The sequence below is a fragment of the Schistocerca serialis genome, chromosome 5 (assembly GCF_023864345.2).
Source record: "Schistocerca serialis cubense isolate TAMUIC-IGC-003099 chromosome 5, iqSchSeri2.2, whole genome shotgun sequence".
In the NCBI taxonomy this organism is placed as follows: domain Eukaryota; kingdom Metazoa; phylum Arthropoda; class Insecta; order Orthoptera; family Acrididae; genus Schistocerca; species Schistocerca serialis.
Window position 1 is genome coordinate 266892229 of NC_064642.1, and position 27185 is coordinate 266919413.

A 27185-nucleotide genomic window follows, 5' to 3' on the forward strand; every position below is an offset into this window, starting at 1 on the left:
CTCTCAGTCACGAAAAAGCCATTACATCGGTTAATTTCAGGAGCTATGAAGGACAATACGAGTCCCTTCTCGAATGTTAAGGATACTGTATCAGAAACCCGATGCTTTAATCACTTCACAATACCTGAAACCTAACTCTGCTAAAGTAACAGTTGCCTGAAGTACAATGAATCAATTTGCGGAAATCTAAATGCACCGAGTAGTTTATCAGAGGACGTATTTTCGTGGCTGAAGGTGACTATAATCCATAAAAGCAATTTAGTATATGCAAGTTACAGAAAGAACAGAATTATTCTTTTTTGTTGTTGCTTAATGGCATTTTTACAGTGAGGTCATTACACTTGGAATACTATTTCAGTTTTGATACACAGACAAGCATAGGACTGAATTCTCTCGTAAAGTCAGTCCTTCGGTTCCTCTAGAGCTTATTCCGGATACCTGTAGGTCGCACGAGGCCTACGTTAGGATGACAGGACAACTGCCTGACCGTGACTCGCAGCTGTTGTGATTCCAGAATTTCACCACCGGGCTGCGACGCTCGCCCTCCACTGCGCCAGCGCCATTTCAGTGTCGGAGTGTTCCTGTGGAGCGGCAACTGCCGCAATTTTCCCGCTCTTGAGCCGCAGAGCGCCCCTGAAGAGCGGCAATTGCGGGGACTTTCGCCCGAGCCATTTCGTGCCTTTGCGTGTCCGGAGGCGGTGGCTGCTGCCAGCGATGCTCGCCGTGTCGCGCAGTACGCGTAGCTTAGGCCTTGACACTGTGCTCCAGGGATGGTCAGAGACAGTGGGATGTCGGTGACCCGGTGCCGTGGTGGCCCACACGGACTGTGGCTGGTGATCCGTTGTGGTGGCGTTGGCGGTGGTGGACCCGCTGCCGTGGTACAGCGCCGTGACCAGCCGCAGCGCGAAGTGCGGCACCTCAGCCAGGGACAGCACGCTCACCCCCAGGAACAGGCTCAGGACGCCTCCGAATGACACTGCAAACACGCGACATTGCCCACAGTCTTCATGTTATGCTTTCGAAAATCACATTATACAAGGTGAAGAAAACTTCACGCACACGGGTTGCACAATATGATTACTTGCCGCCTACCGAAACAGAAATGTCGCATTTTTTCGCTGGAAAATGGACGTCAAATAATGAAAATTAGACAAAATTATAAGCACGTGCACGAAAGCATACTAATACGAAAACTAAACTCCTCCAAGAACAGGCCAACGGTACCGACCGGCCGCCGTGTCATCCTCAGACCTCAGGCATCGTTGGATGCGGATATGGAGGGGCATTTGGTCAGCACGCCGCTCTCCTGGCCGTATGTCAGTTTCCGAGACCGGAGCCCTACTTTTCAATCAAGTAGCTCCTCAGTTTGCCTCACAAGGGCTGAGTGCACCGCGCTTGCCAACAACGCTCGGCAGACCAGATGCTCACCCATCCAAGTGCCAGCCCAGCCCGACAGCGCTTAAATTCCGTGATCTGACGGGAACCGATGTCACCATTGCGGCAAAACCGTTGGCACACGAAAGCATACTACTGTGCAAAAATTAAGGACGAATGTAATTTTTGCATATGTCACAGCTAAGTAACGCAGCTCCATGAAACTTGGACCATACATAGAAGGAACTGCTAGAGTATAGTACAGAAGGTAACTAAAAGAAATACACGATGAGGCAATTAGAAATTACACTGTTATTCAAAAAAATAATTACGCTGAAATCACCGCATTTATTATGTTCCGCTAGACATTACTGAGAGCTGGTTTCTCAGGATGGGGCAGGTTGTGGACGGGGCCGTAATCAGTTACTCTCAGCTGCACAACAAATACGTAAACTTTATTTAAAGAAATTAAAATTGTAAAACAATCCCTTAAGAAAACACAACTGACTGTATGACGGCTGAAGGCCTTATCACAAAAAAATTCAACAATTTTTATCCTCAAACAACAAATGGATGAAGGCCTGAATAGGAAATCAGAAGAACAATTCCAAATAGCACATATTAAGATAAATACTTCGTTTTAAAACAAACTCTAACACGGCTGAAGGCCTTATTATAAAAGAAGTGAAGTTATTACTCGGCTGAAGATCACAAACAATTCCAAATAACAAACGACTGAAGGCCTGAATTAGAAGTCAGGAAAACAATTTCAAATAGCACACATCTGAACAAATACCTTGCCTTTAAAACAAGATTGCTTTAAAAAAAAACCTTATTGTATCAGGACTGAAGGGCATATTAGGAAAGAAGTGAAATTATTGCTCGGCTGAAGGCCACACAAACAATAATTAGAAAATTACAAATATCCTTAAAACAAACATCATAATTTAAAGAATCAGGACACGCGTTTCTCAGCAAGTGTTCCAGGGGTCGGCCTGGGAAGAGAACTCAAACATAAGGTAAGGTGAGACAGCCGGCCAGAGTGGCTGAGCGGTTCTAGGCGCTACAGTCTGGAACCGCGCGACCGCTACGTTCGCAGGTTCGAATCCTGCCTCGGGCATGGATGTGTGTGATATCCTTAGGTTAGTTAGGTTTAAGTAGTTCTAAGTTCTATGGGATTGATGACCTCAGGAGTTAAGTCCCATAGTGCTCAGAGCCATTTGAACCATAACTCAACTAGGGGCAGCTTAAGCACCGACCGACCGACTAACCAATCCGCCTCACATCCGATCACCGGTATAACGATGGAATATTTTTAGGCAAGGGCGAAGAGACAGACAGCACTACGTCTTCAGAAAACACCCAAGGCTGAAGGAAACACTAGAACCAAGGCAGACCTAAAAAAAAAGCACAGTACAATACAAGAAGCTGTCGAACTACACGCTGTGTCGGACAGCATCAACACGACGAGGAAAGGTACACTGCCAGAAAAGTACGCTAACCTCCAGGGCAGGTAACTGGGATGTTAGCGGCTACAAGGCAGAAAATACCGCTGGTTGCACTTGAGTAATAAGAATAATACTACATTCAATGATGAATAACAAATAGAGAAAGAAGGCTGCAATACTTCACCGCCTTGAAACACTTCACTCGTTGCCGCCAGGCTCAGCGGCCCTGAGAGCAACAACCCACCGACCAAAGGCGAGATCTCAGAATAGTCGAGGTTGCATTAGCAGTTATCTCTTCACTCAAACGTCCAGGGTTTGGTGTGCAACGAAGCCGTCGTTGTCACAGCTACCCCTATTCGATCCGGCAGTGGCAGTACGGCTTGCCATCGAGCTGCACGAACCTGCTCGCTGCTGCGCCCCAACCGACTGATGTCCGTTCGCAACTCCCCCAAACCCAATACGAAGACAGCACTAAAATAACTTGTTATTCAAAACCACAAGATACACGTGGATCCGGGAAATCAATTCCACCAACAACTCACTATACTGAAACCAGTCACTGTGAAACAACACGGACAAATAATAAGTCGGCACAAACACAGAGAAGCCAGAAGCGGTCGGAAGACCAAATGCATGCCGTACACTCCGACGACCAACTGAACGACAAACCAACGGTCGTCCCCACTCAAGTCAGGCATGGGAAAGATCCCAGTGTAAATCGTCGACTGACAACTTATTGCCATGAGGACACTTCGACCGGCGGACACACAGACACACACACACACACACACACACACACAGGTGAAAGTTGCGCTACTCGAATATCACGGTCCATGCAGTTAAAACTCGCTGAATCCGGTCCTTGACGTGGTCGTGCACTCTCGCGACCATGTCCTTCCGTCGGACAGTGCACGTGTGTTGCGAGCGGTCGGGCGAGTACTGGCCGTCCGGACCTCACTGCTGCTCCGTCCCAAATCCACTCCCTCGACACACGACGACCCGGAAATACTAGAGGCCGCTCCAAAGATGGTACCATAGTACGCGCTACCGATGCTGCTGCCACTCACGGACAGACATGGCTAACAAACGTAGTGGCGCCAGTGAACACGTTAAGAAAACGAGACGCCACTATCGCTATTACAAGATGCCAAGCTATGAACGACATCAACGGAAGCCGCACACGGCTCAATTACAAAAGGTGGGACATGATTGTTAATAGAGGGTTTCATCACCACGGACAGAAACGCACGATCTGCAACTTGCTCTCATGCGGCAACAACGTTTGTAAGGAGTTCTTGTGGTAGGGCGTTCCGATCCTCCACCAGCGACTGATGACAACTGCTGGATGGTAGCTCGTGTATGCAGACGAACTGCAATACCTTTCCCCAAAGCATACCACATGTGGTCGACGGAATTTAAGTTGGGAGAACGAGCAGGGGAGTCCATTCGCAGAAAACCCTCTCGTTCCAATGACTCCTTCACCTGCACAGGACGATTCGGTCGCGCAATATCGCCGGCCGCTGTGGTCGAGCGGTTCTAGGCGCTTCAGTCCGGAACCGCGCTACTGCTACGCTACGCTCGAATCCTGCCTCGAGCATGGATGTGTGTGATGTCTTTAGGTTAGGTTTAAGTAGTTCTAAGTCTAGGGGACTGATGACCTCAGATGTTAAGTCCCCTAGTGCTCAGAGCCATTTGAACCATTTGAATTCGCGCAATGTCATCCATAAAAATGAAGTCGGGGCCAGATGTACAACTAAAAACCACACACCCACGGGCAAGAAGCACAGACAGCATCACAATAGCGTTGACCGGTGAATTTGCTGTGTTCAAAGCTTTGGAGGTCAGTACGCCCATGAAAAATTATGCCTCCCCACACCAGAACTCCTGGAACACCAAGACGATCACGTCTATTCTTGATTGCATAACATGTTCCCAACTCTCGCCGTATGAGCATTGTTGAATATGATCGTTGTGGCAGTCTAGCTGTTATAGTGTGGGGAGGAATAATGTTGCATGAGCGTACTGACCTCCAAATCTTTGAACACGCTGCACTCACTCGTCAGTGTTATTGCGACACTGTACTCCTTCCCCAATTGTTCTTTTCAATGGTTCATTCCGTTTCGACTTCATTTTTGTGGGCCGCGCGGGATTAGCCGAGCGGTCTGTGGCGCTGCAGTCATGGACTGTGCGGCTGGTCCCGGCGGAGGTTAGAGTCCTCCCTCGGGCATGGGCGTTTGTGTTTGTCCTTAGGATAATTTAGGTTAAATAGTGTGTAAGCTTAGGGACTGATGACCTTAGCAGTTAAGTCCCATAAGATTTCACACACATCTGAACAACATTTTTGTGGACGACAATGCGCGACCACATCGAATTGCTCAGGAGGCAGAGTTCTTGGAACGAAACGATATGTGGCGAATAGACTGGCCTGCCAATTCCCCCGACTTAAATTCCATCGAGCAGGTAGGGGTTGGGTTGGGGAGACGTACTGCGTGCGTCCATATGCACCAACGACCATCCAGAGTTGTGAACCGCGCTGGTAGAGGAATAGAACGCCTTACCACAAAACCCATCACCAGCCTTGTTTCCGCATGGGAGCTCGTTGCGGATCGTGCATTGCTTTCCTGTCTTTTGTAATGTCCAGGGGGCCATCACAGATCGCGGTGACTTCAGCGTAATTATTGTCTTTGAATAAAAGTGTCATTTATGTTCACTTCATTGCCCATTTCTTTGCTACCTTACGCACAACACTGTACAGTTTCTTTCTATATATGGTCCAAGATTTATCGAGGTGTTACTTGGCAGTCATACATCACGCGAAGCTTGCTTTCGTCCTTACGTTTAGCACACCATTGTCGCATCATTCAGTACACTGAAACACTGTTGCTAATTTAGTGCAGTGGATAGAGTTTCTTGATTATAATAGTGAATGGTTCGAACTCTGTTTCGGGTTTATTTTATTTTTATTTGCAAATTTTGTTCAAAATGGCTCTGAGCACTATGGGACTTAACTACTGTGGCCATCAGTCCCCTAGAGCTTAGATCTACTTAAACCTAACTAACCTAAGAACATCACACACATCCATGCCCGAGGCAGGATTCGAACCTGCGACCGTAGCGGTCACGCGGTTCCAGACTGTAGCGCCTATAACCGCACGGCCACTCCGGCCGGCTTTTGTTTAACCCAATAATATTGTAGTATATATTGTTTCTTAAGCCATCTGTGACCTAAATCCCCTGGATTCCTTACTGGTGAGATATTTAAAAAAGAAACACGTTTATACCAATTCCCCAAAGGCAGTGGGTGCACTGGTTACAAGCGTCTATGTGACTCTTGTAACTGCGGATGCTGAGAAACATGATACAGGGAGTTTGGAGATGCAGGAAGATCGCATTGAGAATCTGCTTTCATGATAACGCATGTTTTGTGAATGACATTCTATCACTGATGGTGTGTTTATAATATTTAAGGTAGTTTATTACACGCTACATCTAGCCACTTACATTGAATGTAGTATGTATGCTTAACACTCCATACTGATAGGTTTTGCAGCTATCTCCATCCTAAGATACGATATTTTTATTTGACTCATGTGTCTGACCTATGACAATTACGTTCACTGTTAAAAAAACTGTGGCTGCGAGACGTATACGGATCACGAAAAAGGGTATACTAAAGTAGAATTGGGCAGAATAAATGTAATAAATAATATGAAAGAACACCTAGATCCAGACTCTAACCCTCTACCTCATGTGTTCCCAAAACTCTACCCACTGAACTAAATTAGCAGCAGTGCTCTGGTGTACTGAATGAAGCTATGGTTATAGTAATGCCAAACTGCCAGTTTTGGCGTCCGTTTCTCACCGAAAATAAACGTAGACTGAAATTTTGCCAGAGATATTGTTGCACTATTAGCATGGAACGAATCACACTGTGAAAGATTCCGGGATTGTTTCTTCACTCTGTGTAACACGCAATCGTAGTATCCGTAAACTATAGGCAGATGAAAGTCTTTTTCTTTTTTGTAAGACTATGAGCTGCTAATAAACAAAGCTTTACTTACTAGCAGTCATCATGAGACAACATAAAAACATTTCATGGTGCCTCAGAATGAGAAGCTAAATTAAAACTGCTAGCAAATATAGATTCGGTTATTACCGGCTCGAGCTTTTACACAAAAGAATGCTTTCTTTCACTATTTACGAGGTATATAGAATGAAAACGTCCAAAAACTCTTTCCATGATGGAATCAGTACATTTCTACTTAATCACATTACGTTTTGTTAAGGCGGGCGTGTGTGTGAGACAATAGCCTTTAATGGAAGAAATGAACACGACGTAATGGAGCATCAGGTTGACCAACACATTGAGCACTGTTAAACTGAAGGAAAGTATCCTGTCGAAATTTTGTTTGTTACAGGCGGTCCCTGTCACCTGCTAAGTGCGCAGGGATTATAGTGAGTTGAATTTCCTACATGGAGAACGTAGTATTGTTAGACTTTGGAGCAAGCACCTACCGGTCGCTACTGCTTGACATCATCCATCTTCACTGATAAAACGGTCGCTGGTATAGACGGAAATATTATTATTTCCCTGTACCACCATGGTGACATTGATTCTTATTCAGCGCTATTTTTAGTCAGTGAATTAATTAAAATTTGCTCTTCAGCGCAGGAGTAGCACTGAACACAATAACGTACGCTTACTGCAATGAATGAGAATGCACACAAAGCACTTGCAGTTTTCGTATTAAACTCATTACATTTTGGACTATTGCTAAGTTAACTGTATATTTCTATTTTGAAGGTGAATGGACTCGAAATCAAGTTTTGTTGACATGTAAATACAACAGATATTTGCTATACAGTGAATTAACGCTTGATCATATTGCTCATTGCTTTCTCTGGGATAATTTTTGAACCAAGCAGTGGAAAAGAAATTTCTGAAAGCGTCAGAACACGAGATTAAATTACGCAATAGTAATGGCACTTTTTCTATACGTAGAAAGGCCGCAACAGTGTCGTGACGCTTGAGAATATCCGACCATAGCAGAACACTACCTCAAAATGTCCACAACAGACTGTTTTATGCCCTCAGTTCGCCTCCGTAGGTCTCGGGCCGCTATGCGGCAGAACACTACCTCAAAATGTCCACAACAGACTGTTTTATGCCCTCAGTTCGCCTCCGTAGGTCTCGGGCCGCTATGCGGAGGAACGGTGTTAAATTCTCAGTGCAGCCAAGGATTTGTCCTTCGTGAGAGGACTGGAACGTTGTACATTGGCTCTAGTGTGGCCAATGTTCTAGCTACTTGACAGATATGTAGCGACTCCAATGCCAAGAAAGCCGAAAACGACTGCGAGAGAGATGTGCTAATGCAATGTCCCTCTATACCGCATCCGCATAATGCCACTGACAGGATGACACGAGGATCGGTCGGTTCCGACTGGGCCAGAACGTGGACGTTTTATGCTCCATACTATGGCATTTCTGAAGACCGAAAATCTCCTGTGTGAAAAACAAGGTTCAAATGTATCTGAGCACTACGGGACTTAACATCTGAGGTCATCAGTCCCCTAGAACTTAGAACTACTTAAACCTAAGTAACCTAAGGACATCACACACATCCATGCCCGAGGCAGGATTCGAACTTGCGACCGTAGAGGTGGCGCGGTTCCAGACTGAAGCTCCTAGAACCGCTCGGCCACCACGGCCGGCTCCTGTGTGGAAAACAACATGGGCTTCCAAAACGACGATCATGCGAAACCTAGCTCGGTCTGCTCGTCCACGAGACCCAAGAGATGTACAGAGTGGAGCACGGCAAATTGCTTATGAATTCACGTTCTAGCGGCACTGTTGGTCGAATAGAGGGGAGAGTGAGCGTGGTTTATAGTGACCGACTGGAGTTTGTATTCAATTGTTGTTTAGTTGCAATAATGCAATGTACACCTGAAGAGCGCTCATTTTGTGTCGAAGTGTATGTCTCGAATTCTCACTCGATCATTGCAGTGCAACGTGCTTTTCATTTGCGATTTGCGGTACCCCACTCGGACGTGTTCCTGAACGGCACTGAATTTTAAATTGGGTAAGTGCATTAAGAACAATAGGGGATATGTCATCTATACGAAGAGGACCTGAGAGAAGCGTTACAACATCACAAAACGTCGAACGAGTTAGAGCAGCAGTACTAAAATCTTCGAAATGGCTCTGAGCACTATGGGACTTAACATCTGAGGTCATCAGTCCCCTAGAACTTAGAACTACTTAAACCTAACTAACCTAAGGACATCACACACATCCATGCCCGAGGCAGGATTCGAACCTGCGACCGTAACAGTCGCGCGGTTCCGGACTGAGCGCCTAGAACCGCTAGACCACCGCGGCCAGCAAAATCTTCGAAATGCTCAGTTGGGAATCACGCACTTTCTCTAGGCATTTCAAGACGTTCTCTCGACTGGATACTTCATAATGAACCGAATTTTCTCCCATATAAAATGTGTGTGGTCCAGAAATTGTCAGTACGGTATTATGTAAAACGGATAACATCTGGTGAAGACATGCTTGCAACCATACCCCCTCACTCAAATGTGTTCTTTTCTGATGAGGCACATTTTCACTTTCAGTGAGTGTGTAAACAAACAGAATATGCTGTACTGAAGCGACACAAACCCCAGGCAAATTCACCAGAGGCCCCTGTGTGCTGCGCCATATCACGAGTAGGCATCATTGGCCCTTACTTTTTCCAGGAAAATCGTCGTGCTGTAACTATGAATTCTGATGGTTACTTAACTATGCTGCAAGAGTTTTTCCAGCCCGATTTCTAGGCAATGCAATTACAGGTTACCTGGTTTCAACAAGACAGTGCCATTGCAGACAGCGGGCATTACCATGAATTTTTTGAGGCAAACGTTTTATGGAGGGCTTATCTCTCGGACGGAGAATCTCAACTGGCAGGCACGATCACCGGACTTATCCTCATACCGATTTTTTTCTTTGGGGTTACCTGAAGTCAAAGCTGTATTAAAACCGTCCCAACATCCTGAAAGACCTACAGAACACTATTGACGCTGAAACTGCAAGAATACCAGAAGACATGCTCTTTCAGAGCGCATGAGAATTCCAGAAAACGACTGCGACAGTGTGTGGATTGTGAAGGTAGACTGATTTCTCAGGATCTATGCACCCAAATTGCGTGAAAATATACTCACATGTCAGTTCTAGTATAATATATTTGTCCAGTGAATACCCGTTTATCATCTGCATTTCTTCTTGGTGTAGCAGTTTTAATCGCCAGTAGTGTAATTGCCGGCCGTTATAGCCGAGCGGTTCTAGGCGCTTCAGTCTGGAACCGCGAGACCGCTACGGTCGCAGGTTCGAATCCTGCCTCGGGCATGGATGTGTGTGATGTCCTTAGGTTAGTTAGGGTTAAGTAGTTCTAAGTTCTAGAAGACTGATGACCTCAGATGTTATGTCCCATAGTGCTCGGAGCCATTTGAACCATTTGACAAATAATTATTGAGGAAAAAATTCAATACATCGCGCAGTTTCCGAGTTATTTAGCATTGAAGTTAGCAAATCACATCGTCGAGACCTCAAATTCAAGCAACCTGCCAGACACGGTTTCGCCAAACGCGATCTTCATTTGTTTTCCTCTAACGGAATAAACATAGTTTTTGCTCAACTAACTAAATTTACCACTTCCGAAAAAGGTACATTTTTAACTGGTAATGAGTATTTGAACAAGTGGCAACTCACGGACGCAGAAATGTCTGTGCATTACCGCAGTTTAATGCGTGCGAGTGCTTGAATTGGTGTACGCAACGAGCTGATTGGCTAACTTCAGTACTACATAATTCGGAAATGGTGCAACATATCAAATTTTCTCTCTTAACAACTATTTCTCACCACAACCTCCTCTGCAACGCCCTTTCAAGTTTTTCACATTATTTCTGACCATTCTGTATATAAATGACCCTGTGAATAAAATCGGAGTTCGCAGCTCGTGGTAGTGCGGTAGCGTTCTCGCTTCCCACGCCCGGGTTCCCGGGTTCGATTCCCGGCGGGGTCAGGGATTTTCTCTGCCTCGTGATGACTGGGTGTTGTGTGATGCCCTTAGGTTAGTTAGGTTTAAGTAGTTCTAAGTTCTAGGGGACTGATGACCACAGATGTTAAGTCCCATAGTGCTCAGAGCCATTTGAATAAAACCGGAAGTTCCATGAGGCCTTTTGCTGATGATGCTGTTGTATACATCTAACATTCTGCGTGGTGTCTGTTTATTTTAAGTCGTGTCTCCCTACCACTTTCGCGCAACGACGCTCTGAGCGTGTTTTTTAGGGAATTGACTAGTTTGAACCTGGGGCCGGTTGCTGGTAAGGCGACGCCAGACTACGCATGACATGTAGTGTTCAGAGGAGTTCAGTGAGACTAGCGATGATATAATCAAATACTTAAGGATTTCAGCGTCAGCTCCACTGCACTCCCAGTAAAAGAATCTTAATACTAACTAAATTTAGTGGAAGGGGTTAAAGGCTTCCCTATTTTTAGTTAGCTGGTAAAATAACGTCGAAAAAGCAGTTAAGTTTACCATTGGAATTTTTATTCTACTCACAAAACGTTGTTTATAAATTGTACTGTTGATAAAAGGAAATATTTTAATATACGATGATAAAAACCAACTGCGTTCAACAAAAATGTGAACGAATATTCCCTGAATGGGTTTCCAAGTTCTATAATGGATCGATGGATGACCTATGCCATATCTCATCTATAATCTAGGTTTAAATTAAGTTTCATAAAAGAGAAAACTATAAAAAATGGTCTACAGTGACCCTCAATTATCTTTAATTGCGTATTTAACTTGTAAATTACAGTGGCTTCTCAATAATTATATAACAGAAAAATCATCGCGTTTCAAATTTTAACTTCAAGTAGCAAATGTGAATACCACGAAGTTTAATTGACAATCGACACTAGTATTACGTAAAAAGGGGATGTAACAGATGAGACTTCTGCAGTTCTGAGTGAAGCGTTATGCGCTCTTATGCGGCATCGCGTGCATTCATTACCTCGTCGGTGGTTAGGCGGTGTCAGGGGCAGCTGACGGCCCAACTCCACACACCTCGCCGTCTCGATAGCAACTCTCGCGAACTTATCTTTACTGCTGTTTGCCGAAGTTGTTTAAGAGAATGGCATCTGGCTGTGTTTTCAATGCCCAATCAGCGTCTCAATGTTAAGCTCCGCCTACAAAAATTCTGTCTATCCAATGAGAAACATTATACTTTTCGTGGCGGGGCAATGTTCTTAATGTTTGCTACGTAACAGAGACGCATATAGTTTCACGCTAAAATCTTGCAGCTGGTGTGGCCCTTTTAGTATTATCGTAAGATCTATACTGTTCTTCTGGAGAACTCCATCTTTTAACATGGGCTGGGGGGATGGACCTCTTGGCGGTCAGCCTGCGATGCGGGTGTCCCATTGTCCCGCTCTTATCGTAGGGCCTTCTAGCCTACACGGCTCTGCTCTTGGCTTCTGTTCTCGTTTCACCCCTCGGAACTGTGTCTGTTTCACGGTGGGAAGGTATGACATGCATTTAGACGTTCTTGTGTTAGTCTGTGGTATTCCATTTGCTCACTCGTTGATCATATTACTTTGGTTAACTTAATGTCAGGATTTATTCGGAGCTATGTGACATATTGCTGGATTTGCTATCATGTCAGGGGTTTCATGGAAGGTGTTGGATTTGCCTGACACCTTACATACAGAGATGTTGAAACATTAGAAAACTGTAGCAAAATGTAGGAGACCTGTCGATCGACGTTTGGTGCAGGGACTGGCAGTTGACTCTCGACATAAATAATGTAAGGTGTTGGCAGATTGTATGATTGTATAACAATCACTGGTATCAGTCAATCAATGAAATATCTAGGAGTATGCATATGGTGCTGTTTAAAGTGGAATGACCACATAAAACTAATTGCAGGTAAAGCAGAGGACACGCTGAAATTCAATGGAAGAATCCTCAGGAAGTGTTGTCCGCACTCAAAAGTGGTAGCTTAAAAAAATCTCGTTTGATTTATGCCTGCATATTACTCGTCAGTGTGGGGTCCTTATCAGACAGGGTTGATAGTGGAAATAGAGAATATTCAAAGAAGAGCGTCTCATTTTTCTACAGGTTCATTTAGTAAGCGCAAAAACGTCACAGAGGAGCTCAGCCACTGGCAGACGCTGCAAGAGAGGGGTTCTTCATCACAGTGTAGTTTAATGCTAAACTTCCGAGAGCGTACGCTTCTATAAGACATAAGTAATACATTTCTTTCTCCTTTGTTTACCTCGACAAAAGACTATGAAGGAAGAAATTGAGAGATTCTAGCCTAGACGGACTCTTAGCAGCAATCATTCATCCTGCAAACCATTCGGGACTGGACTAGGAAACGTGGGAAGTAGCACGCTTCAAATGTTTCCAAAAGTAAAACGTTGTGTAACTAGGGCCTCCCGTCGGGTAGACCGTTCGCCGCCGGGTGCAAGTCTTTCGAGCTGACGCTACTTCGGCGACTTGCGCGTTGATGGGGATGACATGATGATGATTAGGACAACACAACACCCAGTCCCTGAGCGGAGAAAATCTCCGACCCAGCCGGGAATCGAGCCCGAGCCCATAGGATTGACATTCTGTCGCGGTGACCACTAAGCTACCGGGGGCGGACTTTCCAAAAGTTAACGGGCGGTGAACAGGTACAGGCATGTCTCTTCAGTGAAAATTGTGCTAAACCTGACAATATTTATGTCCGAAAGAAAAGACACCAACTATATATCACTAAGGTTAGGATAGCCAACGATCTCTTCAGTGCGGCTGCACACCAGTTTCGAACTCTTACGGGAATCGACGAAATGCAGCGATTAATGAGGAGCACTACATTAGTAGTGTGTGGATAACTTGAGAGTTTGGGTCTGACGGGAGGCGTGTTGTGGTAGTCCGTGCAGTTGCCTTGACCACTGTGTCCGGGTGGCTCAGTGGTCAGAGCTTCTGCCTGGTAAGCAAGACTCGGGTTCGAATCCCTGTCCAGAGCAAATTTTCAAAACTCCCTGTCGATTTAAATCAATTCCCATTTGCAGCCAACTTCTGTAATTCCTTTGCAGCCGATAATAATTGCTGCTGCCGATGAATAGACGTCTATCTCAATCAGTTTCCGAAGGAACACTGTGAAGTGAACAGTATGCAGTGGACATCTGAAGCCGGGTGCTTCGTGAAAGCCAATTGGATATGGAACCAAATAAGCAGCACGTCTTTAGCGGGTCAAACAGCCCATAAAATGGACAGCTGCTGAATGGAGGCGTTTAGTATGGTCCCACGAGCCGCTATTTTGCCACTTTCCAAACGATGCAATACATCGGGTGCAACGCGCGCCCTTTGAGACATTAAACTCTCCATGTGAGGAGGGTGTAGATCATGTCGGTAGCGATTGTGTGTTGTTTTTGAGATATTTTTCGTTTGCTGACTCGGACCTACTAATTCATGTTGTTAAGCAAGTGGACCAGGGCGCTTATTTCTTCATAATTGGTGACCAAGTGCTGCCCTTTCTCCTAGGTCCCTACGACGAATATGATGTGGACACTTCCGTCTTCCAAGATGACAACAGTCTTGTTCGCATTGCTGTATTAATACATTCCTGCGTTCCTGGTTTGTAGAAGACTCAGGAGCCGTATAGCTCCTCTACTGGTCATTAAATTACCCGATATTACTCGCATAGAACATGTACGGGATTACTTGGAACAGTAGATGAAACGTAATAAAAAACATTCCAAGAATTTTATAGCTCTTTAGAATCCCATGGTCATGGCTTCAGCTGGATGTGGGATACCTGCTAACTCTATCAAGCAGAATTGTGGACATTATCTACACTAGAGGCAGTGTTTCATAGTAGTAAGTGACAAACATCTTGTATAGCGCTCTTGTTTAAGAAACTTTCTGGGCCTCTCTTCCAGGTTTATAGTTATTGCTCTCGGACAAACAAAATATTTGTAGGCAGCTTGTGATGGAAGTGATTAAGTGTATGTGGTTACTAGGCGGCGGTCAGCGCAAAATCCATCCTGCGACGTGGAGAAGAGCAGACTCTGCATGCGGTGGCAGCATCGGCCAGGTTGGGCTGTGGCAGGCAGCTACTAGCTATGGGTCTTGCTTGCGGTCATCGTTTACCCAAAGAAATACTTGCACATCGTATCAACAGACAGTGAAATACCTTATATCAGTTCTGGCAATAAAGTATCGCCTCTGAATTATTTCAGATACCTTTACAGTTGAAGGGCAAGCTTTGAATCAAAATTTAGTTCCTGCACATTGGTCCTCCTTACCGACTGTCCCTCTGTGGAATCTGATAAAATATATTTTATAGCAGTTAACATGTTATTCGATTCGCACTGAGACTTGGGCGTTTGCATTTATGAGAATATGTCTCTCTGCGGCATGAAACACCTACCCCATAGAGTCTCTCTGTCGCGTTCGTTGAAGATTATTGTGACGCTCTCGGGAGACTAAATAAATTTGTAACGAAGTAAACAGCTCACCTCTGAATCATCTCTGCTTCTTTTCTATATTCTAGTTGCTAAGAACCTCAATCCAATAAAAGGTAATGAAGAACTGATGGACAAGCTTCTTCGTGAGTGAATTACAATTCATAACTCTTCCGATAAATTTCATTACAGTATCTACCTTTCCCTTTGATAGATTTAGGCAGTCGTTCTCTCTTAAGGCGTTGGAGGCATCTACTGGTAGAAATTTGACGGTCGTGACATTTCAGTAAGTGATTACTGTTATGTTGTCAAACGACAGTTACTTACTCTGACGGTCAGCTATCAGACTTGCCACAAACTGTCATCAATTTTATTGGGTTCGAGAATAGTTTTTTAACCATGCAACCCTCTTGTTCAACTGGAAGAAGTGCTTTCCCAAACTGAAACAATAAAAAATAGTTTTTCTGCTTTGTTCTTGTTGTGGTCTTCAGTTCGGAAACTGGCTTAATGGAGTTCTTCATGCTACTGCTTCCTGTGCAAGCACCTTCACCTGCTGCAACCACATCCATTTCAATTTGCTTACTTTAATTAGGGCTTGGTCTCCCTCTAAAATTTTTTACACCTCAAACTTCCTTCCATCACGAAATTCACGATTCCTTTATGTCTCAGGCTGCACGCTATCAACAGATCCGTTTTTTAAGTCAAGTAATGCCATAAATTTCCTCTTCCCTCAAATAGATTCAATGCCTACTCCTTCTCTGAATTGTGTATCACCCGAATTTCACTTCCGTACAAAACTACACTCAAAATGCCTTCATAAAAGACTTTCTAACACTTAAATTTATGTTAGTAAGTAAAAACAACTCATTTTAAGTAACTCTGTTCTTGCTGTTGTAGATCTGCATTTTATATCGTTTCTGTTTCCGCCATCGCCGTTTCTTTTTCTGCACAAATACCGTCAACTCTCGATAATTCGAAATTTAAGGGACCTCAGAAAAAGGTCTAGTAATTGACAGGTAGACTTAACGATGGTTTGACTAGCCGTGGTTGAAACAAGGAAAAGTCGAAATTAGGGTTAAGATAACAAAAATAAAGTAAAAAAATAGTGTTACATTTTGAATAACATTCGTATTTCTTTCCGAAGGGAATCAGAAATTAGCTACTACGTTTCAAATTAAGAGAAAGTTGATTTTTTTACCCATTTTATGATTCCTTTTATTTTAACATTTCAGACCAAAGGCACACATAATTTCGGAAAAATGCAAGAAAGCCCTAATATTATTTTGCAAAGAAACGAGTCATCTTTTGAGTAAACAAAGGAATGCTGCGAAGAAATGAATGATGGAACAATTGAAGACTTTATTCGAACTAACGAATGTTAAATAGCCGCTAACTTCGAATTATAAAGTTCTTGCGGACGTTCTTTGACGACGATACCTTCGATGTTTCGAGTGTACCAAAATACATAGTATTTCTTCGACTTATCAAATGTTTACCCAGGGACCGGAAAACTAGTTCAGTAGTCGAGAAATTCGATTCATCGAGGTTCAAATTAGCATAACTGAAAGTAGTAACATGCCTGTAGTGTATCATTTCCTAATCTAATTCCCTCAATATCGTTCTATTCAATCCGACTACATTCCTTATTCATTTATACGTCACCAGGAATCCTCAAACGCCGCCTATAGACCAAGTAGCTGGAAAATGAGTATGCTACACAATGTACCCTGCACCACACACTGTTGGGCGTCTTGAAAAGTATATACGACGTAGGAATATGAAACGTTCTAAGTGTAATATTTTTTCAGAAAACGGTATTCAGTGGCATTGTGTCCTCGGCTATGTATTATATGTCCCTAGACTTGTTCCAAATGTCAAATCGCGGAGTAAATATTTAAAATATTCATCGCCAGATGGTGCATGGTCTTTTTCCCAAACAGTGCTTCCTTCTGGAGTTCCAAGTGCCGTCCTTCAAGGTCTGATCCGTTTAGTCTGGGATGGTTTGAAGAGAAAACATACAAGTTTCTGATGAGTGCGCACAGATTTTTTACACTTATAGAAATGCGAAACTGGTGAGCAAGTCGTTTGTTGCGCAAAATTAAAAGAAAAATATTCCTGAGTCAGCGAAACTTATGAGCACATTACATGTAATTCCAATGAATAAAACTGGCTTCTTTGGTTTTAAAGGTGCTACTGAAACACTGTTACCAAGTGATTAACTTTCACTGTTGCGAGGCTGGTTTGCAGGACTTGCAAATGCGTTATGATGAAAGTGTAACATACTCATCCATCTCAAATAGCTATTAAAAATTTACTCTGAAACACTAGAGCGGAAAAATGTGATTGTATTCCAAAGAGGAAAGACTACGGATGATGTATGACCATGGATGATGTATGCCTGCCGCACTTCATCTGAAAGCCCAGTCATGTTTGCCAGTTGCAAAACAGAAAGACCTACTGACAAGGTTGCCAGTTATTCCTCGGCAGCACAGTGAGTTCTACAGTAAACTTTACCGCGCCTGATACCAAGATTGAAGTTGTGTGTCAGTATTGACCCTTTTTTCCTTGAATTTAATTTTGTTAATCACAAATAAAACGCAGTGCGTCATTATTAACGGCACTTAAACAACTTTCTTTTAGCCATCAGTCTTCTGAGTAGACTGATGCGGCATGTCCCTGCTCTGCCATACCTTTAATCTCAGAATAGCATTTGCAACATACACCCTCAATTATTTGCTGGACACATTCCATTCTCTGTCTTCCTCTATGGTGTTTAGCAACTACCATCTCCCTCTAGTGCCATAGACGTGATTCCCTGACGTCTTAACAGATGTCCTATCATCCTGCCCCTTCTTGCCAGTGACTTTCATACATCCACTTCCTCGGTGATACAGCGGAGAACCTTCTCATTGCTTACCTTATCAGCCCACCCAATTTTTAACATTCTTCTGTAGCACCACATCTCAAATGTTTCAGTCCATGTTACACTACCGTACAATGCTTTGCTCCAAACGTACATTCCCAGGAATTTCTTTCTAAAATTAAGATCAACGTTTGATACTAGCAGACTTCACTTGGCAAGGAGTGCCCTTTTTGCCAGGGCTAATCTGCTTTTTATGTCCCGCTTGTTCTGTACACCACGGCTCATTTTGTTGCCTAGGTTTCGCATCTTCGTCTACTTCGTGATCATAAAGTTTGATGTTAAGGTTCTCGCTATTTTCATTTCTGCTTTATCTCTTTACCTTTGTCTTTGTCCGAGTTACTCTGGATCCATATTCTGTACTCATTAGATTGTTCATTCCATTCAACAGATCCCGTAATTCTTTACTTTCACTGAGGATATCAGTGTCATCAGCGTACCTTATCAATCATCTTACAAGGTATCCCTAATTTGCAATTAAGAGCGCATTTTACTTTTTTTCTAGTTTTGCTATTTCACCTATATGAAGTGAATGTATCAGCACTGCGCTGCAGTACATATGGAGTAAGGCGCGAGCTGTAGGTTCCCACGTTGACTAGCAGAGGCGGTTGGCTATCTGGCGCTTTCAGAGTCAGTGGTATGTGGTACCGATGCAGAAACCGCTTGTGACGTCAACAAAGAGGTACGTAGGAAAAGTACATTTATTCTGGCGGGAATCAAGTAATCGTTATTAAGTATTTTCTAACAAAAATTTGTCTTTTGCCACTCAGACATTAGGAGGAGTCAACGGATTATAAAAACTATCCTTCAGGGATTTTTCAATGCCAGAAAATGTTGACATTAGTAAATAAATGAACAACTTTGGCATAACCGAAGATGTACGGTCTTATATGAAATATACCGATTATAGGCTCGAGCTACAGACTGTGCGCCACAGCCTGCAGTCGTCGATAGGATGCCTTTCGATCTAGTCATGTGGTAGACCATGCTCTCGTACCGTTGATAGCCTACAATCATTGTGAACAAGTTTATTTTATGTTGTTTCTTAGGTAAAATTACCACCCCGAGTAAAAATTATCAGCACAGAAAACTTTTGCTTGCTTTATTACGTAAAACGTAGAAGTATAAAGGGTTGGTGGTTAGTCACAGGTGGCCGGACACCAAAATCAAAGTTGTCTTAACATAAGAAGAGAAACAGAAGGAGCGATATAATGAAGAGGTATTGGTAAGAAAGAAGACGGGCAAAACAAGGGTCCTAACGAAGCAAAAGAAGAAAACGTAGACAGTAGTATTGCACTTTCAGAATCTGACAGCAGGGGCGAGATACTACGTTCTTGTCTTACACACTTTTTAATCCGAGCACTTCGTTCTTGTTCTTCCAGTTTTAATGTTCCCTATTGGTTCATGTAAATATTGTATATCGCCCGTCATTCTCTGTAGTTTTTGCTCAGACTTTGTAGCATATTGCAACATTTTATATTGTCGAACAGTGTTCCTCCAGGTCGACAAATCCTATAAATGTGTGTAGATTTTTCTTCAGTCTTGCTTCCATTATCAACCACAACGTCAGAACTGCCTCTCTGGTGTCTTACCCTTCCTAAAGTCGAACTATTCGTCGTGTAAGAGATCTTCAATTTTCTTTCTCATTTTTGTATGTTATTCTTGTCAGCAACATGGATGAACCGTTAAGCTGATTGTGCGACAGTTCTCGCACTAACCGGCTCCTTATATCTTCGGAATTGTGTGGATGATGTCTTCCGAAAGTCTGATGGTATATCACCAGTTTCATAAATTCTACACACGGACGTGAATAGTCGTTTTGTTAGCACTTCCCCCACTGATTTTAGATATTCGGAAGGAATGTTATCTACCGCTTTTGCCTTATTTGATTTTAAGTCCTCCAAAGCTAAATTCTAATTCCATTACAGGATCCCCTACTCTTCCCTATTGACGCCGACTTTTTCTTTTTCGTGTCATCAGATAAGCCCTCCCCCCTCATAAAGGCTGTCAACTTATTCCCTCCACCCATCCGCTCTCTCATCTGCATTTAGCAGTGGCTTTCCCATTGCACTCTATGTTTCTGTTTCCATTTCTCCACATTTTTCATGTAGCCATTTCGCCTTAGCTTCCCTGCACTTCCTATTTATTTCATTCCTATCTGACTTACATTTCTGTATTCCTGAATTCCACTGCTCTACTTCCTTCTTTCGTCAACCAACAGATGTATGTCTTCTGCTACCCTCGGTTTTTTCTTGTACCCACGTTTATCTTTCCAACTTCTGTGCCTGCCCTTTTTAGAGATGTACACTTCTCTTCGACTGAACTGACTGCTCTGGTATTTCTTATTGCAGTATCCACATCTGCATGGAATTCCAAGTGTATCTCTTCATCTGTAGCCCACTCCTAAATCCGTATCCCACTCCTTTGCACACTAACTCTTTCTCATTGGCCCATAGTGAATGTTGGAGGAATATTTGTGAGGCGACTTTCGGCGCAGCCCTGACGACGCGGTCCTACAAGGCCGACACACAACAGCGCTTTGCACTGGGTCGCCGGGGCAGTGGCCTCAGCATTGCGGGGGCCTGTGACGCCGACCGAGGTGAACGGGGCGCTGTATTGGAAACAAATAAATTATTTGGAAAGTTCTCGCCAAGTTTTAATATGGCACATTCTACGTCCTGGCACCAATCCACTACATTTGGTGTCTTCCCGCTGCATTTGGTCATCCTAATACATTCGGTGGCAGAAGTTGGCACTAAATTTGGTGTCAGACACCACTACAGTACTTAGAACCAGTTACTTCCCTGGTATAGCACTTAGAACTTTCTTTTACAGTATATTTAATTTATAATTTATCTCATTACTTTATGCAGTGATACGAGCAGCAGAATTTTGTGATATCGGGATACCTTCCCAATTTATAGATACAAGAATGTTACGTACAGAAACAGATACATTGTGTTTTGAATCCTCATGCTAAATGCGAGATTTGGCACTTCAGAACGTTTGACATTTCCTCTCTTCATGTGACAGTTTAAATGTACCCTATCTTTAAGTAAAGACCATCTTGCTGAGAAACGGTGAACCTCATACGTGTTTTCGTTTCGTTTTCAGATCAAGGACTATGACAGTTGTGCTTCAGCTAGGTTCCCAGTATGCCGAAGCAAAGTGGCTGGCGTAATACCGCAGGGAACTCACCGATGAGCTGCGCCGCGTCGAACGTGAGCTCCCGCAGGTAGAAGACGGCGGCAGACTCTGAGTAGTAGACGTCGATGTAGGCGTCGGCGCGTATGGCGGGGCTGGCCTCGTAGCGCGCGTCCACGCCGTACGCGTAGACGTGGCAGTCGGGCAGGCACGAGCAGTTGAGCGCGCCCGCCGACTGCCCACCTTCTGCCGCGCCGCCGTCGTCCACGCGGTAGAACCGCAGGTCTCCTGCGGCAGTCCGGGCGCACAAGTTAGGCCGTCCGGGACCTCCGTCTCACTACTCCGACACTGCCATTCGTCTTGATTTACGTCATTTTATGGAACACCTTAACGGAAAGATGGAGTTGGATGTTGGGATACAACCCGAGGCATGAAGGACTAGATAATTCGGGAATATAGGGACGTGTAGAGAGTAGAAATAGAGAGTGAGCAGGACTTAAATACAGTAACACTCCAGTGAATGTGAGTTGTAGTTTTAAATGAAGAAGCTTGCACAGGGCAAACATGTAGAACAGCATGGAACCAGTCTTTGGAGCGACGACTGGAACAACAAAACGTATGTCCATTGAGTAGAGAAGAGTCTGACAAAACCGGGTAGTCTGATGAAACACGGTATCGTACTTTTCTCGTCTGACATGTGCTGCCAACTCCCGGTAAACATAGTAACCTCTTTCCCACTCGATGTAGCTTGCAGGCCTTCAAAAACATACATGAAATGTTGATGGTGTGGTCAGGCCTTCAACTACGCACCAACAGACTCGGAGTTGAAATATTGAAAGTTTTGGCTGGTTTCGTTGTCTAGGGGCTGGGATGTGTAGTTGCCGCATTACAAGCCAAATACTGCTGAGTCTACAGTATACAATATGAATATACATATGAATCGAATGTTGAAGGTTCCTATCACTCGAAAATTGCGAATGTAACGTAGAAATTTATAAATAAAAGATAGCAATTAAATAAAATCTGCAGGTACTATTTTTAACTACTTTAAATGATGAGTACGATAGTAGAAGTACTTTTGAGAATGTGGTACATTTCTGCAAAACACTTCCTGGTGTCGATGGTCCAGCAATTAAATAAAATATAAGTTAAATAACAGGGAAACAATAGATTCCTACTTCACGTAATCAGTTATGAGCAACAACATGGCTCGCGAGATTTTCACTTCTAAACGCATACTACGTCTTCACTGCAGAAGCCACAGAAATCTCACATGTGCACAAGTCGGCACTACAAAATATTTCTATCTCCTGCAACCACGCACGAACTGCTGCACTCTCCAAGTCTTTCCCGCGACTGTCCATCGCTTCTTCGTGTCCAGCACTCTCTGTGTCCTGTGCGACCGTCCCTCGCGCCGCACTGTTCCACACTGCCTCGCGTCATCTCCCGTACCCCCTCACTTCCATATAGTCTCTCCAAGTGTCCCTTTTGGAACGATCGCTGTGATTGGCTAGAGCGGTCCTGCCCTGTCTTCAAGCCAACGCACACATACAACTATATCGAAACACTTTACAACTACTGAATTTACATTTAAATAACTTGAAATTAAATAAATATTCCTATGGCTGGACCCAAACACGCTCTAACATACATTATTAAATACATAAACAATTAAATAAACATATATCAAAGGAATAACAACAAAAGATAGGCCAGTAGCCTAATGTCTCTGTGCCTTCTAAAACACAGTAAATATTTAACCAATTTCTTCATGAATAGTATATATCAGACATAAACAAAGACATAGAAGAATAAATATATTTATAAGCATGCTGCTACCGTTTTTTCGTGTAACTGTGGAGTGCTTATGATCTGATGCCATCGATCGTAATCGGCCACTTTGACCTCCAATAACTCAAGTACTATTCAAGTTACATGCCTGTAATTTATGCCAATTTAGGTTCACACTAATAGCTTTCTAAAGACACGTCGATCGACGCAATCGGATGAACCGTTTACATTTTGGAAATTCGTTGCTGGGCCGTACTTGTATAATTTACAGTCAGATACTAAACTTTAAACTAATAAAGGTATTTAAAATCTGATTACACCATCAGAATCGTCGTGCGAATAATGGTAATGTACATGTTTCTTTTTGAGGTAACATGATTCATCTGGATACTATTAACTTCTATACGAAATGTGAAATGTCTGCCATTAAGGTTTCACAAAGTCCGCCATCTTTGGCACTCCCGGCGTGTCTCCTTCATCGACACAACGTCATCATGGAATTCCCAGCCACGCAGCTGGACCACGAGCTGGGGCTACCCCTCATGCTCAGCTAACTTTCGACACCACGTGGTTGGTGCCGGGCTGCGGCTGCCGAGAGGCCCCCGCGCGGCCACAACTCCCAACTTTCTACGATTTCCAGGGCGCCACAACTCGCCCGTTACCTCACAAGCTGCAGTCTGTTGAAAGCAACTCAGAGTTCTCTCGATGGAAAAATATATTGTGTTCTGTTGTAATATTCGACTGTGAATTGTGCGTTTATATTTGCAAGACACTATTTTTAAGACTGTAAAATAAGTATGACGTAAGTTAAATGTCGTCTGCACTACAGATCATTGAGCGTTTCAAAATCCTTGTCCCGCTCAGGGGCTGTTTAAATCAACTTGTTCTTAACATGTCGTTGTCGGATAAAACACGGTGCTACTAAGTTTGATAAAACAGGGTAATACCCAGTTTTATCGAACTGATTTAAAAATAGCCGTTTGCGATTTTCAAATTGTTTATTTAGTTTGTTCAATTAGAAAATTTATTGTGATTTCTGAAATTATTAGAAGAAAATTTATTATTATTATTATTGTTATTCACACGATCTGACTTAAATTATGCCATAATTATGGCTCCTTATAAAAGGAAACTTAACAGTCATGGAGTCAAGATAGTATGAAAGTTGATCCAAACAATGGGCTATTTGGAAGCATCAAAGTCCTTCAGGGTTCCTCAGAGTACTCTGGAAGCACGCTTAAAAAAGGCCCGGAGTGGAATGTGTTTAGAGGATGCTACAAACTAGGGTAGGCCTATTTACTATTTTAGAAGATATTAATTAAACTGTTTCAGTTATTATTATTATTGCTACTGTTGTTGTTGTTTTAAGTCTAGGTTGCTACAAACCTGTACTTAATCACGAGCAGGAAAATGAACTGGCTGAATATATCCTGTTAATAAAAGCAGATTGTTTGGATTGACCATCGATGAGGTGTGGAGTCTTGCTTTCGAACTGGCAGACAAAAAGAACTTGCCACGTAACTTCAGCAAGACTGAGTGCATGCTGGTTCTATTCGTTTTTGAAGAGGAATCCGGAAATAAGCCTGCGTTCTGCCGAGCCAACATCTCTTGCCAGAGCAATGGGCTTTAACCGTGCAGTGGTAAAGCAGTTCTTTGGTTTGCTGTTAGAACTTTATAATGGGTACAACTTCACAGCCGATGGTCTATGATGCGGATGAGACAGGAATAACAACAGTCCCTAATAAGCAATCAAAAGGTGCTTACCAACGTCAAGTTGGCGGTTTGGTTTCTGCGGAGAGAGGCATCTTAGTGACCGCTGTAAGCTGTATCAGAACTTCTGGAATTTATATGCCCACAATGTTTGTGTTCCCTAGACAAAGACCCAAGCCTGAGCTGCTGGATAATACTCCGCCAGGATCTACTGCGGAGTATCACCCAAGTGGATGGATGCAGAAAGGAATTTTCCTGAAGTGGTTTCAACGATTTGTTGAATTTTCTAAACTAACTGCAGTGAAACCCGTCCTTCGGCTGTTGGGTGGTCACTCAACACGCACAAAGAGTACGGAACTTATTGATATGGCTAGAAAAAACCGTGTTCATCTCTTATGCTTACACCCACACTACACCCACCGAATGCAGCCTCTGGACGTTGCATTCATGGCCCCACTGAGTACTTATTACTCTCAAGACGTTCGAAAGTGCCTTCAGTGTCATCCTGCACGAGTGATAACCATCAATCAAGTTGCAGGGCTGTATGGGACAGCATTCATGAAAGCTGCTTCTATTGAGACTGCTCTAAATCCATTCCGTAAAACTGGAACCTTCCCACTGGATGCAGATATTTTCCGTGATTGGATGTATCAGCCTGCTGAAACAAGAGACACTGACATAAAAAACATAAAAGCAGTACCGATAGCTGAAAGAAAGGAACAAAAATCTGATAGAAGAAGAAAAAGGCAGCTGTTCTTACAAGTCCGCCTTATAAGGACGAACTGAAGTCTTCTATGAAAAAGGGGAAGACTCCCAAAAGGAAACTTCAAATGGGGCCACATTCTAACAGTTCTAGGCCTACTGAAGTCAGAAATGCTGGACAGAAGAAAGCAAAGAAAGTTGGAAAAGTACAGGAGTATAGCATATCGTCATAAGAGGAAGGAGCAGATAATAATACAGCTTGCATTTATTGTAATGAACTTTTCTCCAATTCTAAGTCTGAAGAAGGCTGAGTGAAGTCTTATTAGTGAATGGGCTCATGAACAGTGCGCCGGCATTAATGATGATGATGAACCAGATAAATGTGATTTTTGGACATGAAGTGATTTTCAGGGTTTGTAAATGGAGTTTTTTTTTAATTTTCATTATAATGTAGTACCCTGTTTTATCCAACTAGTCTGATATAATGGGGTGCTGACACAAGTGTAAAAAGTTATTTTCTGTGATGAGGCATTTTTTAAAATGTATGTTTCTCATGCCCAATTGTAAGTGGACAGTTTGGACATTAAAAAACTCAACAGATTGGTAGACATGGTTCATTACATATGCCACTTTGTTTATTAAGTAACCTGTTTTAACCGACTCTCCCCTAAGTATAATACGAAATGTCTCAAGAGTGCATCCCAGGTCTAACCAAGGGTGTGGGGGGCCCTTGCTGGTTTCATGGAATGGGGAGGGGTGGAGGAAATGACGCAAATTTATCTCATAATAAATCTCAATATGAAGGAATAATGTAAAGGAAGCACTAGTTAAAGCAACAACAGAAGCGCTTGGCACAACAAAGAAAAGTTTTTTCAAACAGGGCCTGTGATACAGGGACGATTAAATACGTAGTCCGTATTGTAGTTGAAGATAAGAAACATGCCCACTTAAAAATTTTGAATTTCCTGGAGTATCAATATCTGAGACTAGATTATAAAAGAAAATCAGTTCCTGCCAAAAGAAAATTCATATAAGTAAAAAAATCACAGTTGGGAAAAATGTATTACATACACTGAACATGACGTAAGGGGAAGAAAAGACTAAGCATGCGAAATACTGTAATATTTAAACAAAATGAGGACAGTTTGCAAATAAACACAATATATGAACCTAATTAGTTACAATACTATAAAACACTCTGAATGGGTGCGCAAAATATGTAGGTGAATCTGTCTTAACCAGGTAGGAATGGGCACTTAACGTTGGAGGAGCTACAAGATGCAATAGCGTCAAGCAAAAACAGCAAGACTCCAGGGTGTGACAAAGCCAATACAAAACTGATATAATATGCACAAAATATTGCAAAAATAAGAATACTTGATTTTATGAACATGTACTGGTGAAGTGGTAATGTACTGGTAGCTTAAAAGTGGAATGTAGCCCAGATATGCTCAGTTTATACGAAATGGAACATACACGAATGTCAGAACTACAGAGATATTAGTCTTCTCAATTCATGTTATAAATTGTATGCTAGAATTTTAACAAAACGACTATCGCCAATCTCTGAAACTGTACTGTCTGACGCCCAAAA

The 27185-nt window shown here is 43.1% G+C and overlaps 1 protein-coding gene across 1 annotated transcript in view; it reads right to left on the reverse strand.

Annotated features, from left to right (window-relative positions):
- Nucleotides 1-518: 518 nt before the first annotated feature.
- The window catches only part of LOC126481890 (sodium channel protein Nach-like), a 148900-nt gene continuing 122233 nt past the window's right edge, over nt 519-27185 (reverse strand). The window contains exons 6-7 of the mRNA XM_050105849.1: nt 21443-21676; nt 519-976 (exon numbers count right to left, since the gene is read on the reverse strand). Of these exons, the coding sequence (XP_049961806.1) occupies nt 519-976; nt 21443-21676 (692 nt within the window). The remainder of the gene's footprint in view (nt 977-21442; nt 21677-27185) is intronic.